The 17038-nt window shown below is 36.1% G+C and overlaps 1 protein-coding gene across 4 annotated transcripts in view; it reads left to right on the top strand.

Moving 5' to 3' along the window:
- The window catches only part of zmp:0000001200 (dedicator of cytokinesis protein 9), a 145450-nt gene that overhangs the window by 102239 nt on the left and 26173 nt on the right, over positions 1-17038 (top strand). For all 4 annotated transcript variants that reach the window (XM_054788041.1, XM_054788039.1, XM_054788038.1 and 1 more), the window contains exons 28-37: positions 1830-1976; positions 2063-2146; positions 2797-2908; positions 5526-5704; positions 5810-5926; positions 6899-7010; positions 7102-7235; positions 8493-8601; positions 8691-8757; positions 10724-10771. In XM_054788041.1, coding sequence (XP_054644016.1) covers positions 1830-1976; positions 2063-2146; positions 2797-2908; positions 5526-5704; positions 5810-5926; positions 6899-7010; positions 7102-7235; positions 8493-8601; positions 8691-8757; positions 10724-10771 — 1109 coding nt within the window. The remainder of the gene's footprint in view (positions 1-1829; positions 1977-2062; positions 2147-2796; positions 2909-5525; positions 5705-5809; positions 5927-6898; positions 7011-7101; positions 7236-8492; positions 8602-8690; positions 8758-10723; positions 10772-17038) is intronic.

The following is a 17038-nucleotide window of genomic DNA, read 5'->3' as shown; positions in this document are numbered from 1 at the left end:
AAATCTTAAGACCAGTTGAAAAATGGCTAGAATTTGCATTTTGCACATTTGGATCTTAATGAGGTTTTAAGTAGAGCTACAATATGCAAAAACATGAAGGGAGAGTGAGACAAAAAGCATTTTGAAAAAGTAATTTATTGAAAACAACAATGAAACTGAAATAGGCTGTTTATCAGCTGATCAAAAGTTTAAGACCATCGCTCCAAAAATAACAAAAAACTCTCCAAACAAGAACAAAAATGTTCTCAGTAGGACTCAGTAATGAGAAGCTCCACCGTTCTTGTTAATCACTTCAAAAATTGCTTTGGGCATGCTTGATGTGAGTGTTTCCAGGAGGCTAGTGGGAACATTGCTCCAAGTGGTGAAGATGGCTTCACCAAGGGCATCAACTGTCTGGAACTGATGGCCATTTTTATAAACTTCCCTTGCCATCCATCCCCAAATGTTCTCTATGGGATTTAAATGAGGGGAATATGCAGGATGGTCCAAAAGAGTGATGTTATTCTCCCTGAAGAAGTCCTTGGTCAAGCGAGCATTGTGAACTGCAGCGTTGTCCTGTTGAAAAACCCAGCTGTTACCATACAGACGAGGGCCCTCAGTCATGAGGGATGCCCGCTGAAACATCTGCATGTAAGCAGCTACCGTTTGACGACCCTGCACCACCTGAAGCTCCAGTGTTTCACTGAATGAAAAAGCACACCAGATCATGATGGACCCCCTCCACTGTGCCGGGTAGAAAACATCTCAGGTGGGATCTCCTTGTCATGCCAGTAATGTTGGAAGCCATCTGGACCGTGTATACATTTTTTCCTCATTAATGGAGTTCAGAGTGTGCAGGGGTGTCAAACGGCAGCTGGCTATATGGAGATGTTGCAGGGGGCATCCCTCATGACTGAAGGCCCTCGTCTGTGAGGTAATGACTGGGTTTTCCAACAGGACAACACTGTAGTTCACAATGCCCGCCTGACACAAAGGGATAACATCACTCTTTTGGACCATCCTGCATGTTCCCCTGATCTAAATCCAATTGAGCACATTTGGAGATGGATAGCAAGGGAGGTTTACAAAAACGGACATCAGTTCCAGACAGTGGATGCCCTCCATTAAGCCATGTTTACCACCTGAAGCAACATTCCCACGAGCCTCCTGGAAACACTGGTATCAGGCATGCCCAAACCAATTTTTGAGGTGATTAACAAGAATAGTGCAGCTACTCATATTAAGATTTTTTTTCTATTTTAAGGGGGTTTCTGACTTTTTTGAGCTATGGTTTTAAACTTTTGATCAGATGATGAACAGCCTATTTTGCCTATTTCACCTTAAATTGATATTTGCAATAAATTGCTTACTCAATTTTATTATTTTGTCTCACTCGCATTTCTTCTTTTTGCATTTTGAGGCTCTAAATAGATCCAACAGTGCAAAATGTAAATTTTCGCAATTTTTCAACTGGTTTTAAAGTTTTAATCAGGAGTGTGTGCGTGTGCGTGTGTGTGTGTGTATGTACATACACGTCATACCTAATTATAATGTTTAAAAATAAATTATATCTAAATGTTATCTAAATGTTAAATATATATTAAGTATTAAATATTCTAAATATAGATATATATATTAAACGTGTACGATAACTGAGACAGTGTACGAACTGGGGCAACATTTTGGGAATTGTGTGGGGAAAAAAATTAGGTTTGTACTTGGAGAGCACAAACCTCGGGCCTCGGGCCAAACACGTTTTGTTAGCATTTACCACAGCCTTTTTATCACGTCCGAAGTCTTCATGTTGTATCTTCGCCTCACTCACCAGCATTTTTGGTTGTGCCTATCAGCTGTCCCGGAATCAGCGTTTCTCAGCGCCCTTCCATCACACTGTGGAGACTGTGGTCAACATGATGATGCCTCACATCACTCAGAAGTACAAAGATAACCTTGACGCGGCCAGGAACGCCAACCACAGCCTGGCGGTCTTCATCAAGGTCGGCGTACTATTTCAACATGCATCCAACTGGTGTCTTCTTCCTAAATATTGACAGAATCTCTCTGCTTGCTCGCCGTTCTGCAGCGTTGTTTCAACCTGATGGACAGAGGCTTTGTGTTCAAACAGATCAACAACTACATCAACTGCTTTATGCCCGGAGACCCAAAGGTAGAATTGACTTGTTGTGTTTCAATACAGTGGTATGATATGGTTTTTGTCATGAATCCGTTCCAAAAGGTCAGACAAAAAAACTAAACATATGAAAACCAAATTTTTCCCATATGAAAGCACATATAAAAATCACTCAGCAATACGCAGTGTGCTTGAACGCCTTCTAAAAATATAATAACTTTATTGTCATAAAATTATGACTTTTTCTCCCGTAAGATTTTTTTTTCCTCGCAATTTTATGACTTTATTCTCATAACTTTTTCCCAATCTCATTTTCCAAAATGTGCATCTTCATTCTTTGTTTTGTTTTGTTTTGTTTCTCATAATATTACAACTTAGAAAATTACATGTTTTTTCTTTATGCTTCTAAAAATGACATGTTTTATTAATATCATTATAACTTTACTCTCATAAAATCCATTTTTTTCTCATAGTATGCTTCTCCTAATATTTCAACTTTGTTATAAAGTTAGTGCCATTTTTTTCAATTTTTGCTGTTTTTTTGTACTTCGGACGCTCCTGTGTTAATAGGATGATCAATCTAGTTAAAGTGCATTCAAGTTGTAGAGTCTGGTGCTTTAAGCCCATGAAAAATGCATGTAATGAATCTGAGCTGTTTATTTTAGTGTGCTGTTGTTTCTACACAGACACTCTTCGAGTTCAAGTTTGAGTTCCTGCGTGTCGTGTGCAACCACGAGCACTACGTCCCTCTAAACCTGCCCATGCCTTTTGGAAGGGGGAGGATCCTGAGGTTTCAAGGTGAGTGGGCGACGATCAAGGTCCAAACAGACTTCTATCGCCAATTTTTGTTTGTTGTTGCAATCGCTGACTTTACCTTCCTGTTTGTCCTGGTTTCTTTTGTCATGTATCTTTATTGTCTCCTTATGATACAGTGGAGTCATACGATACTCCAGTAGGTAGGTGGAAGGTTTGCTGCTTGCATGTTAGGACACTTAAAACACATCAGCAAAAAAAAATCTGAATTGAATCTCCTGAGTTGTCATTTTAATGAATTCAGCCAAATAAGCGATCAGTTCCAACACAATTCAATGCTAAAATGCCTTCAGTCATGTTTTCTTTTGTGATCTGTCACTGACGTGATATAAATATTGCACCGGCATATTTTTCTGATTTGCACAATCTATCGTAGTACTTTAAGAGCTACACCTATAATAACATTTTTATGGGATGGCAGTAAATGGTTTCATATTTGTGTGATTTTGCCTGTTTGTCCACAACAATCACTTTTAATGAAGAATAGCAGCTCAATCCAACAATGGAAATCCTCCCCAATCTAATCTCATTTAACCTCGCTTCTCTTACGCATTGCGATTGAATGAGTTTTAGTTGGAAAAGAAACAGATTTGCTTAATTGCGCTTGATACACCAAAACTGTCTAATGCACGGGTGTCAAACGCAAGACCTGGAGGCCAGATTCAGCCGGCCATATCATTTTATGTGGCCCGCAAAAGCCAGAAAATATGTCAAACATGTCAAAATAACACTTTTTAAAAAGTGTTTTTGTTACTCTTTATTTTTTAATCGCTTGATATATTTATATTATATTATAAATATATTTTTTTAATTCCAAAAGACATGTCTTTCTTGCTAAATGTAATGGTTTTCTGTCAATTTTGATAGCAATTTTGTTCTGCATGCAATTGGAGTTTCTTATTTTTATGTTGTTAAAGCCCATTTAAAATGAATTACCGGTATACAATACTTGCATACTCGAATTTCTGCTTGGCACCTTGACTGATTTCAACTAAGTAAATACATAATACAAGTAAACAATCAAATGTGTAATAATATCATAAGGGAATAGGGTTCCACAGTTGCAGACGGCCCTGTGAGGGCGACCAGAACCGCGATGTAGCCCGCAGTAAAAATGAGTTTGACAGCTCTGGTCTAATGACATCCAACGTTCTGCTTTACCAAAGATAATAACGCCCAGTGTGATGGTCAATGTTGAAAATGCTTTCATTTAAAACGATCATGTCATTAATTGGTTCGGTAGAAGTGCACTGCTACTGTAGTGCTGAAAGCTGTTTTGCTGTCATATTTAGCGACATTAAAAGGGTGAAGCATGATAAAGAGCCGTCAGTATGAATCCCCACTTTTCACAGGGGATCCGGGACCTCCAGTCAATGCCAAAAAATGAGTCATGGATTCGGCCATAAAAATGTCTGTTTTTCACACATGGCTTGCTCCCCCCCCCCCCCCCCCCCCCCCCCCCCCCCCCCCCCCCCCCCCCCTCCAAACCCTCTGTTAGCCTAGGTTAGCCCTAGAGGCTAGCAGGCTAGAGAAGCCGCATCTGCACGAGCCACACTGCTTGCCTGTTAGAATTCTAGTAATGACTTATTAACGTTGCCTGTGAATATTCTCATTCATCCAGGTCATTGTATCAGGGCACTGACTCAATTGCAACTGGACTGTCCAGGTTGTCTTAGAAGAATAGAGGGAGAGGTCTGCGGCACCGCCTTTCTCCCACATACAATGCTGTCCTTTCATTCCATCTTAAAAGATTCCATCATTTAGCCTCTAGCAAATAAACAAGGTACAGCTACCTTGGTTTTAGGCATGTCCATGACCATGATTACATCTCAACGGACGACCATCATTGGCGGGCGGAGGCCCCACTCTATTGTATCGTAAGGACCGTGATTTCACACCACAAAAGAGCGACATGCCTCCTTATTTGAGGATAAATACATTGGATCTCACACCAGTTTTTCAGGCTAGAGCTGTTCTACCTAGTCACTGAGCATGCTGCTCGGATGAGAGATGAAACGTCTTCCATGTCAACCTGAACAGCCCAGTTGCGATCGGTTCAATGCCCTGAGGGCTTATTAACTTGTATTCACCTCACTGTAAGTTTTGAGGCCAGATTGGCTGTCTAAGCTAGCACTAATGTAACCAAACACACAAATATGGTGCAAGGTTCAAGGGCCGGCGAACAAAGTGCGAAATCTCAACGCTTGACGAAAAACATTTCCAGTGAAACATAAAGACATATACATGTAAAAATGGTGGGCTTTCTAACAGTGCTACATGTATGCTGTACATTTGTACATTAGCACCTATTTATAAATTATTACCAAATTGGTGAATGGGATCTGCAGAAAAAACAGCCTATTTTGGTAGGAATTGGCAAATTTGAGAGGGCTGTGAATGCTGAATCATGATTCACTGTAGTTCTACACCACTAAAAACAAATAATTGCATTGCTTATCTGCCAAGGTTTTATTTTCATTCTTTCTTCTTTGCTTCTGGTTTCACTGTGGGAGATATGATTCAGATTATGAATATTACACTTCCATGTTTTGGTAGTTTTATGTTTTTTTCCGTCTAATATGCATCTACCTCTTCCCCTCAGACCTCCAGCTGGACTACTCGCTGACAGATGACTTCTGTAAAAACCACTTCCTGGTTGGGCTGCTTCTACGGGAGGTCAACGCAGCTCTGCAGGAGTTCAGGGAGATTCGACAGATCGCCATCCAGGTGCTGAAGAACCTGATGATAAAGCACACCTTTGATGACCGCTACACTTCAAAAGTGCGTCCCACCACCATTCCCTTTAGTTGACCTCAGAGTCAGATGATGTTGGAGACATGCTGCTGAAGGGTTATTGTTTGTTTGTTTGTTTGTTTGTTTTTCCAGAGTCAGCAAGCAAGGTTGGCAACGCTCTACTTGCCCCTGTTTGGTTTGCTTCAAGAAAACGTCAACAGGCTGAATGTGAAGGAAGTCACCCCCTTCACCATGAACTACTGTCACAATGTAAGGGAGACACCTAGTGGCATCCTTTGGATCAACACATTACTTCATAAACATTACACACATCCACCTACAGTACAGTGAAACCTCGGTTTTCGACATTAATTAGTTTTGACGAAAACAGGCTATTTTCTCATAGAAAATAATGCAAATCCAATTGTTTTTTGTTTTTTTTTTTACATTTTTGTTATAATTCTAATTATATATCCATCTATCTATTTTCTATACCACATGTCATCATTACAGTCGCGGGGATATGCTGGATATAATTATATATATTTTTAAAAATAAATAACATAATAATCAATAAATATAAAATATTAAATACTAAATAATTACATGAATACAGTAACAAATAAATAAGTAATTACTAAATATATATATTTATTATTTTATAATATAGAAAAAATAATGATTCTACTACACATTACTTCATCAACATTACACAAATCCACCTACAGTGGAACCTCAGTTTTCACGATTTATTTGTTCCAAAAGTTTTGATGAAAAAAGGCAAAATTTTCCCACTGGAAATGGATATCCAATAATTGTATTTTTATTTTTAAATACATAATATTAATAATTGATGTGCTATGTATAATATTTATAGTGCATAATATTATTATGTATGAAATAATATGAATGAATGAATGAATGAAATATTTTATATTATATATGAAATATATATAATTAAAAAATAATTTTAATTTAATAATAATAGAAATAATAGTAATACTAATAATAATCATATAATAATAGTAAATACATGTGTTGAATAAATAATAGCAAATATGTAATTGTTGTTATATAATGTTATGTTGAAGTGGCAGGCACTATACTCTCAAAAATAAAAGTCCCCTTGGTCGGGTCTCAAATCCGCGTCCACAAATTCCACAAAACATTGCTGTTTGTGAGGGGATTTGCCTTGCAAGAAGATTAATGTCGTTTATTTTGTTTTGTGGCTGCTAAAATCAGAATGGAAGAGAAGATTCCCTCCTCACCAATGCTTTGATGACCCCACCCAGATCCAGCACTTTTTTGGACACAAGCTTGCACAAAGATGTTTTTGGAGTCATCTCTGGCACCGGTGAGAGGACCAAAGGGTGATGGTGGAAACTGGGGAAACGCAATACACTTATTTTTTTATTCTAATAATAATAACAATCTCTTTCTTGCAGCCTCCCCTCACACATCTTCTACACCCATCATTAATTCTGTGCGGCATGCAGACTCCCGGGGGTCTCTCATCAGCACGGATTCTGGCAACAGTCTTTCTGAGCGCAACACAGAAAAGGGCAACTCTTTAGATAAGGTACTGTGAAAGTTCATTTGGGATTTTTTAAAAATTATTTTTAGAATAAAATGTTTTTAGAATTCAGACACTGAATTTATGTAACCTGCGATTGGCTGGCGACCAGTCCAGGGTGTACCCCGCCTTTCGCCCGAAGTCAGCTGGGATAGGTTCTTGGAATACCCCCCCGCAACCTCAATGAGGAGAAGCGGCATAGAAAATGGATGGATGGATGGATGGAATTTATATAACTAAATTTGTGGCGTTTTAATTTTGGGAACTGATTTATTTTGTTTTTACATCAAATTAATTTGGAAACTTAATTTAATAAAAAATCATAAGCAAAATGTCTGTGTTTAAAAAAATGTTTTTGCTAAAATACAGTGTTTAAAAATTTACTTTGTTAAAATACAATGTTTAAAAATTCAGGTAATGTAAATATAGTGTTTAAAAAATCAGTTTGTTAAAATACAGTGTTAAAAAAAATCTGTTTATTAAAATACAATGTTTAAAAAATTTAGTTTATTAAAATATGTGTTTTTTTAAAATCAGCTTATTACAATTCAATTATTTAAAATTTTTGTTTGTTAAAATATAGCGTTTAAAAATTCACTCTTTGAAAGTATGGTGTTTAAAAAATTAGATTTATTAAAATACAATTTTAAAAAATTCAGTTTGTTAAAACACAATGTTTTTATATCCAGTTGATAACAATTCCGTGTAAACACATTCTGTGCAAATCAATGTTGATGTTTCAAAACCTACAGATACACTTCCAGTTTTGTACGACTTGAATCAGGTGACTTCACGCTGCACAACTGATTTGATAGCTCTGAGACACAAGCAGTTACTAGTTAAGCGTATCTGTGAGTTTTGAAACAACAAATTGAATTTGATTATTTATTTAAAATTGTATTAAATAGTATTTATCATATTTTATTATATCATATATATTTTTTATTTCTAAAATAATTTTAAAAATTTTGCTTACACATTTTTATTCAATGAAATTTTCAGCATAATAAAAAAAAAAATCAGTTAACAAAATTAAAATGCAAATAATTCCGTTACATCAATTCAGTGTCTTGAAAAAAAACAAATGAACTTTTATTAAGTACACATTCATATCATTGCTGGTCTAGTCAATGAAACTATCCATGCACTGTGTCTTTGAGGCATTAGTGTCTCAGAAAAAAACTCATATTTGAACTCACCACGCCAACAATCAAACATTTTTATAAAAGTCAGTCATGTCTGAGATGTTTGTCCCCGTACCAGGCTGCCTCGTCACTCAGCAGCTCGCTGCTTCGATGCGATAAACTGGAGCAGACTGAGATCAAGAGCTTCCTCATGTGCTTCTTACATGTGCTGAAAAGCATGTCTGAAGGTACAATGTCATTGCTTTTTCCTTCTTCACCTGCAACACAAAGACTAGGCTAAACACAGCAAACTGAATGAAAGCATGTCCATCTGCAGATGCTCTGTTCACCTACTGGAACAAGGCTTCTTCTGCCGAACTCATGGACTTCTTCACGCTTGTCGAGTAAGACGCTGAACTCAGAACTTCATTGTGACTTGAGGTCTCATGTTAGAGATGCTCGATACTGGCTTTCTTACCGATATCCGATCAGCACTTCATTATCGATACCGATGTCAGCAGCTGTAATGAATGAACACATGATACTTCTTTCTGCATTTCGCCAATAAACACACTAAAATAACTTGATTAGACTGAAGAATCACAAATAACAATCCAATTAAATAATGCAATATAATTTGGAAAGCTGCACATTTCTATGCAAACCGTATCCGTATATGAACAAGTGCTTCGTCTTACACGACTTCACTCTATCATGGTTTTTCAAAATATATTACAATATAACATAATAACATCCTCTATTATAAAATAATATAATATAGATAATATAGATTTCCAAAATAATTGCTGTTTTGTGGTCCACTTTGGCCTATTATTAGTCCAAACATATTATATTTTAGACACTTTTACATATTTCTTCCAGAAATTAAGCATTTTTGCAAGCGAAACAAGCGATTTGCTCTCTGAAAACAAACCTAAAACAACAGGAAACTAGGAAATTTGCAAGCGACTTTCGAAAAATTAAGTCCAAAGTCGCTTATACTAAGCAGACCTGGCAACAATGGTGTGTGTGTGCATGTGAGCCTATATTATGCCTTATTTATGTCTTAAATGTCTTATTTTCTCTTATTATGTCTCTTATGGTGGGTAACTGGAGTGTAAAGGTGACTACAGGGGTGTTATTTCATGTCTAGAGGGCTCTAATGATATTTAGAAGGTTGTAAACATGTTTTCTATGCTATAACTAAACAAATATTCAATTTATAAATCAAGAATTCTGCTTGGCAAAAATTCTCTTATCACGGTCGTGTCTGAAAGCAATTAACCGCGATAAACAAGGGATTATTGTAGTACAATAGGTGAAATTATAGGCCAGTCACGATAATGGATAAATCGATTAATGCAACAATAAAAAAAAAAAAAACTGGTCGATAATTATAATGCCCTCGATAAAATGAAATGCGCATGTATCTGTGTGTTTCATCTGTTCGTCTCTCTGTGCCACACAGGCTGGATGACGGTGGTTCACACTGCATGCGTCTGTGAGCATTGGTTCTATAGTGGAATGAACGGAGAGCGTGGGCCCTCATGCCATTCAGCCTCTTTGTGGAGGCGGGGCTACTCGTGAGCGGAGTACGGAGGGTTTAGCAGTTAGCTTCGCGAGGCAGCATACGCTAACATGAAGAAGGCGCACAAGCGATGGTTTCTGAGGCAAATGCCACAACCGACAGCCACAATGTGGGAACATTTCTGTTTTAAACAGAACGAACACGGTGAGCACATGAACACCGACGACCGAGACGGACATTTTTCTCAACTGAGGAAAAAAAAAATATCGATGTGGGTGCCTCGGGCGGCGGACCCTTCGTCCCGACAGTCAACGCTTATACTATGGTGTTTGGTCTGCAAATATAAACAAAACAGTGCAAAATGGTACGCGCTCACAAACCGTGTCGCTGGCTACATTGCAAAAACATACAGCCAACTTCTGTGTCAAGCTAATGTCTCACACAGGTACACCAAACACTATACTTTAGTACCATCTAGTGGTTCAAATGTAAAAGTACACCTCTCATGACAAATAATGAAAAAATGGTCTAAAAAAATTTGGTTGATAAAATCAATGATCAACGATAATTTGTAGCACAATTATCAACCAGCAAAATGTTTTATTGAGACAGCCCTAACTGTGCCTAACCTGTGCTTTCAGTACAAATTGCATATTTACAATTCAAAGGCCAACCTTGTGAGTAATTCCAAACCGCGGACATACTGATCTAGCAAGTGGAACACAATTATCGACAGAAATACCGATACTGATATGAATCATTCTCATTTTTATGCCAATATTGGCCCTCCTTACTAATGTTCATGGTTTTTGGACTGATTTTCTTTTTTTTGTCTCTCATAGAGTGTGCCTCCATCAATTCAGATACATGGGAAAGAGATACATCGCAAGGTAATGTTGTTTAGGCTGTGACACACACACACAAAACATTGTTTATTTTGCTTCAATTGCAGCCTTTAAAAATAATTTGTTTTCACACATTTGATTGATTCTGGGGCCGTTATTTATCTAACTTAAACCCACACTGCCCTAAAGTAAGTTTCCTCCTCTTTATGTGATTGTTAAACAAGATATTTAGCTATGCTTAATAAGCACTGCATCAAAGTTCTATAGTTTTTATGCCAGGGGTGTCCAAACGTTTTTCCAGGGAGGGCCACTTAGTAAAAAATGGAAGGATGCAAGGGCCGCTTTGATATTTTGTAATGCAACACATGTAGGTATGCTAAGAAGTTCTATTGATATTTAGTAAAGCAACACATGTAGATATGCTAAGAAGTTCTATTGATATTTAGTAAAGCAACACATGTAGATATGCTAAGAAGTTCTATTGATATTTAGTAAAGCAACACATGTAGATATGCTAAGAAGTTCTATTGATATTTAGTAAAGCAACACATGTAGATATGCTAAGAAGTTCTATTGATATTTAGTAAAGCAACACATGTAGATATGCTAAGAAGTTCTATTGATATTTAGTAAAGCAACACATGTAGATATGCTAAGAAGTTCTATTGATATTTAGTAAAGCGACACATGTAGATATGCTAAGAAGTTCTATTGATATTTAGTAAAGCGACACATGTAGATATGCTAAGAAGTTCTATTGATATTTAGTAAAGCAACACATGTAGATATGCTAAGAAGTTCTATTGATATTTAGTAAAGCGACACATGTAGATATGCTAAGAAGTTCTATTGATATTTAGTAAAGCAACACATGTAGATATGCTAAGAAGTTCTATTGATATTTAGTAAAGCAACACATGTAGATATGCTAAGAAGTTCTATTGATATTTAGTAAAGCAACACATGTAGATATGCTAAGAAGTTCTATTGATATTAGTAAAGCAACACATGTAGATATGCTAAGAAGTTATATTGATATTTAGTAAAGCAACACATGTAGATATGCTAAGAAGTTATATTGATATTTAGTAAAGCAACACATGTAGATATGCTAAGAAGTTCTATTGATATTTAGTAAAGCAACACATGTAGATATGCTAAGAAGTTCTATTGATATTTAGTAAAGCAACACATGTAGATATGCTAAGAAGTTATATTGATATTTAGTAAAGCAACACATGTAGATATGCTAAGAAGTTCTATTGATATTTAGTAAAGCAACACATGTAGATATGCTAAGAAGTTCTATTGATATTTAGTAAAGCAACACATGTAGATATGCTAAGAAGTTCTATTGATATTTAGTAAAGCAACACATGTAGATATGCTAAGAAGTTCTATTGATATTAGTAAAGCAACACATGTAGATATGCTAAGAAGTTATATTGATATTTAGTAAAGCAACACATGTAGATATGCTAAGAAGTTATATTGATATTTAGTAAAGCAACACATGTAGATATGCTAAGAAGTTCTATTGATATTTAGTAAAGCAACACATGTAGATATGCTAAGAAGTTCTATTGATATTTAGTAAAGCAACACATGTAGATATGCTAAGAAGTTCTATTGATATTTAGTAAAGCGACACATGTAGATATGCTAAGAAGTTATATTGATATTTAGTAAAGCAACACATGTAGATATGCTAAGAAGTTATGTATACAGGTATTTAAAAAAAAAAACTGTATCTCAGCTTTGAGCAAAAGCCTATTGTTAGTATGAACAATAGGTCTCTTTTTGCTTTAGAATACAATATATTCCTCTTAATATTGTGACTTTATTCTTCTAAAATTACAGCTGGTTTTTGCATTTCTGCTATTGCTTCCTTAAGAATTTTCCAACTATTTCAACTGTGTACATTTTTTTTCTCAGAATATTACAACTTTTAAAAAACTTTTCTTTGGTATTTTAACCCTATGCCACTAAAATGGCATTATTTTCCTCATAATATTATGAGTATATTCTTTTACTCTGTTATTTATTTATTATTGTCAAATTGTGGCTTTTTTCCTCATTAGCATACAACTTTTTTTTTAATATTCCAACTTTATTTTTGTAAAATTACAGCAGTTTTTTTTATTATTATTTCTGCTGTTGCTTTTTTAAAACTTTCAACTTTCTTCTTGTAAATTTTCTTCTCTTAAGTATCATTTTATTCCCATAATATTTGGACTTTATTCTCATAATATTTTATAAGTTTTTCTGCAACCTAATTCCCAAAAATATTCCCAAAAAACTTTGTTTTGTTTTGTTTGTTCCTCATAATATTATGACTTTAAAAAAATCTATATGCTACTAAAATATTGTTATTTTTTCTCATATTATTGGGACGTTATTCTTGTAAAATTGTAAAATTTTCTCATTAGAATACAACTTTTTTGTCTTACAATTTTCACTTTATTCTTGTAAAATTTGCTGTTAGGTTTTTGTTTTTAGTTTTCTTGCTAAATAATATTTTTAGAATGTGCCGCTGGCCAATTAAAAAACAGGAAATGGCCCCCTGGCCACACTTTGGACACCCCTGTCTTATGCAGATATTGTATTGGGTCTCATGAGGTTGTGCAGCTATAATCAAGTGTCTAGTGGTGTACGTTTGGGAAAGACTTGTTGCGCTGTGTATTTATTATATAGTAAACTCCATCACACGTACAGGTGGCCCTCAAGCTCCGTTCCTGGACTGTGATAAAAGTCTACGACCACATGAAGGACATAAAAAGTACAGTAATAAATAGATGAACTACACGAATGAGTGATAAAAAGAGGGCAACCCCCGACCCAGGCTAGTCTGGAAGGATAACCTCATCTTCTCCTCACAGATATTTTTGTAACAGCACACCGAATCCATGACCCCTGTAGCATTCACTAGCATTCAGTCACCATTCTCTTTAATCATGGTTGCCACAGTCGAGCGTTTGGGACCGAAAGAGCGGCTAATGGTGGTCACTTTCACTTCCATGGTGATGGCTTTCCTTTTCGTTGGCGCACTACCACTTGGGAGACATAACGAAGTTCTGTAACTACTTCTCGGACGAGTCTGACTACATTTTTAATTCATTTTTGGGAGTGCGTTCGTAACCAGGAACGAGGTAACCGAGGGCCACCTGTATAGTAAATGTAAAGTAACCATGACTGTTATCTAGTACCTTAACTACTCGGGGTCTTTGTGTGTTTGCTCTTTATCTGTCTCTAACCCCTCCCACCACCGTTGTTTCTCTACTCACCTAAACGATGGCAAGTTTAACGCTATGAATTAAAAGCTGCCTCCTGCCCTCTCCTGCTTGGGTAAGCCATGGGTGTGGAATCCACATCATGCATGCATGATTCCTACTTGTTGTGTGGACGTTGCAGTGGCTGCTTCTGTCGTCATGACGCGCATGTCTCACTTCTGGCTTAGCTACCGCATGCTGCCGCCGCCGCCGCCGCCACCGCCACCGCTCTTTCCCAGCTGCAGAAACGAGGCACCAGCAGAATGTTTGAAGTTGTTTTCAGAAGTTTGTGTACTGAACATTCATCATGAATATTAATCTCATGGCAGTATTTTTGTGGGGCAGAACTAATTCCGACAGTTTTCCGATAGTTCCGATCCGTGCCGTTTAACGATTCCGTCTGAAAAACCAAGGTGTACGTTTTTTTAGACTTTAGACTCTGTTTTCAGCTGCTTTACAGATTTACTGTATCTAGCCGTTGACAGGCAGCCAGCGTTGAATAGCGATTAGCGGTTCTCATACTGTATGTTGCTTTGGCTTTTTTTTTTTTTGCCGTTTTCTGCGTTCCGCGTGCGGCTGGAATCTTCCCACTTTTTAGACTGGCTGTTGTGCAGGAGGATAGCACGTCCTCCTCCACGGATGTCGCCATACGCAACTTTTTGACAACAACAAGATGAAAAATGTACGTTTTCACTGGCGCAACGTGTTTCAAATGATTTCAGGGAAAGTGGAAAATAGCTGCTGCAGTATTTCTGTAGTGTCATATGCATAAACCTACAATGGGAAAATTGTAAACAGAAAATATTCTCAAATTGTATAATTATTCTCACAAATGAAACCCCGAAATTAGAACAAGGATGATTATTTTGTGTAATTTAAAACTTTAATGTAAAAAGTGCGGTTATAATGAGAGTCAATGGAACTTTTTTTTGTCCTCTAATATCTCCAAAGGGTTGTAAATTAAATGGGCATCAAAATTATTACAATAATAATAATAATAATAATAGTAATTACATATTTGGTATTGTTGATTAGGACTGAAGCTGATGCAAAGTTTAAAAAAAATCATAATCTGTTATGTTTTTATGTCAGTTTTTGGCAGCGGACCTTTTTGTCCCCAAATTCTTTCAAAGGGTATCAAATTATTAACATGACACTGAAAAAAAACATAATTTTAAAATAAAAAAAATAACACCAAAGCATCAAATTCAATTTTAGTTACTAATCTTATGTATAATTAAGCCTGATCTTAAAAAAAAACCCACACATTTATTATATGGAAAATAACTCATTTTATGTGTACTAAGTAAAAACAGTGACTCCTTTTAATCAACTAGGAATTTAAAGGGTTAAAATAACAAAAACAATGATATAGTTGATTGGTGCCAAAGGAAAAGTAAGTTACGAATCTGAAACTATAAATAAATAGCAAAGCATCAAAATGTCCAGTTGCGATTGATCCAAAGCCCTGAGAGCACAATGACCTGCATGATTGAGAATATTCAAAGGCAAAATAAATTATTATTATTAATTGTATTTATATTTAAGGGTGATTTACATTTACATTACATTACATTTACCAAATAAATAATTTTTACTAAACAAAACCAGTGGCGCAATTTAATCAAATGAGTATTGAAAGGGTTAAAATAATAGAAAATAATTGCATATTCTTAGATTAAAAAAATATATATATAGCCATCCAGCCATCCATTTTCTATGCCGTCTATCCTCATTAGGATCGCTGGAGCCTATCACAGCTGACTTTTGGTACACCCTGGACTGGTCGCCAGCCAATCGCAGGGCACATATAGACAAACAACCGTTCACACTCACATTCATACCTATGGACAATTGGAATGTGGGAGGAAAAAACCCATGCACGCACGGGGAGAACATGCAAACTCCACACAGTTGTAATTTAATAAACATACTGTAATTACATATTACATGTTTGGGTTTTTTTATCCCTAGCCCTCCCTAGCCCTCTTTATGTGAATATTCATGATGAATTTATGTGACTTTTGCTAAATAAAACAGTGACACTTTTTAATGAAATGGGCATTTAAAGGGATAAAATAGTTCAAAACTAAATGTACATATTTGGTATTTTTGATTAGGACCAAAGTTGATTGAAAGATTAAAAAAAAATAATTATGAATCTATTATGTTTTTAAAGCAGTTTGTTGGGAGAGGACTTTTTTTAGTCTCGTAATAATCTCAACGGGTAGTAAATTAAGAATCTGACAAAAAAACAAAGCACCAAAATAAATGTTATAACTAATTGTATGTATGTTTAAGCCTAATTTAAAAAAGAAAAAAAAGATTAAACATTTTTTTTTTAAAAACAACAACTAATAACACCCTCAATGGGTAGTACGTTTGTTCTTTTCCTTTCCGTGAGGGATTGGCTAGATCACAGATCACATACTGTATATTTCATGAACATACTGCATATGACAAATCCAGTATGAAATGTCTGGGCTCCATGTAATATACTCCTTTCATATAAATATTCAAATCTTAATCTATATTTGGTGCAGAGATAAGAAAAGTGAGTTGATTTCTCTGATATATGATATAATAAAGTTCAAAATCAAAAGTATCATCGTAACTGTCCTATTCTTAAACGCCACAAAATATGCAAAGAATCCCATTGTTGTGTATTGTAACAGAGTGTGAATGGGTCGGAAGTTAAAGGGACTCCTGATGGTGAAGCAGGTGCTTCTCAGACGTATTTGGACGTTACGCATGCTGTTCTAGCTACCGCCCATTGCCAAAAGATGTGTATTTTCTACTGTATGACACGTAGGCAGACAGAATGGTTAACAGCAGTATAGGACAGAGCCTTGAAGCATTTTTGGACAATTCTGCGCTTCCAACATTGTGGGAACAGTTTGGGTGAAGGTCTTTTGGATGTTGCATTAAGTGACATCATGAAAAGCCCCGTACTGCCATGATGTTCATGTCCGTTAACTTCTTACCACCACTGACCCGTATAACTTTTAAAAAACGTCACCATACTTTTATGTTTCCGAGGTTA

Source organism: Dunckerocampus dactyliophorus, chromosome 9 (assembly GCF_027744805.1).
Source record: "Dunckerocampus dactyliophorus isolate RoL2022-P2 chromosome 9, RoL_Ddac_1.1, whole genome shotgun sequence".
Classification (NCBI taxonomy): domain Eukaryota; kingdom Metazoa; phylum Chordata; class Actinopteri; order Syngnathiformes; family Syngnathidae; genus Dunckerocampus; species Dunckerocampus dactyliophorus.
Note: the sequence above shows the minus strand (reverse complement) of the source record. Positions and strands in the feature narration are given on the sequence as shown.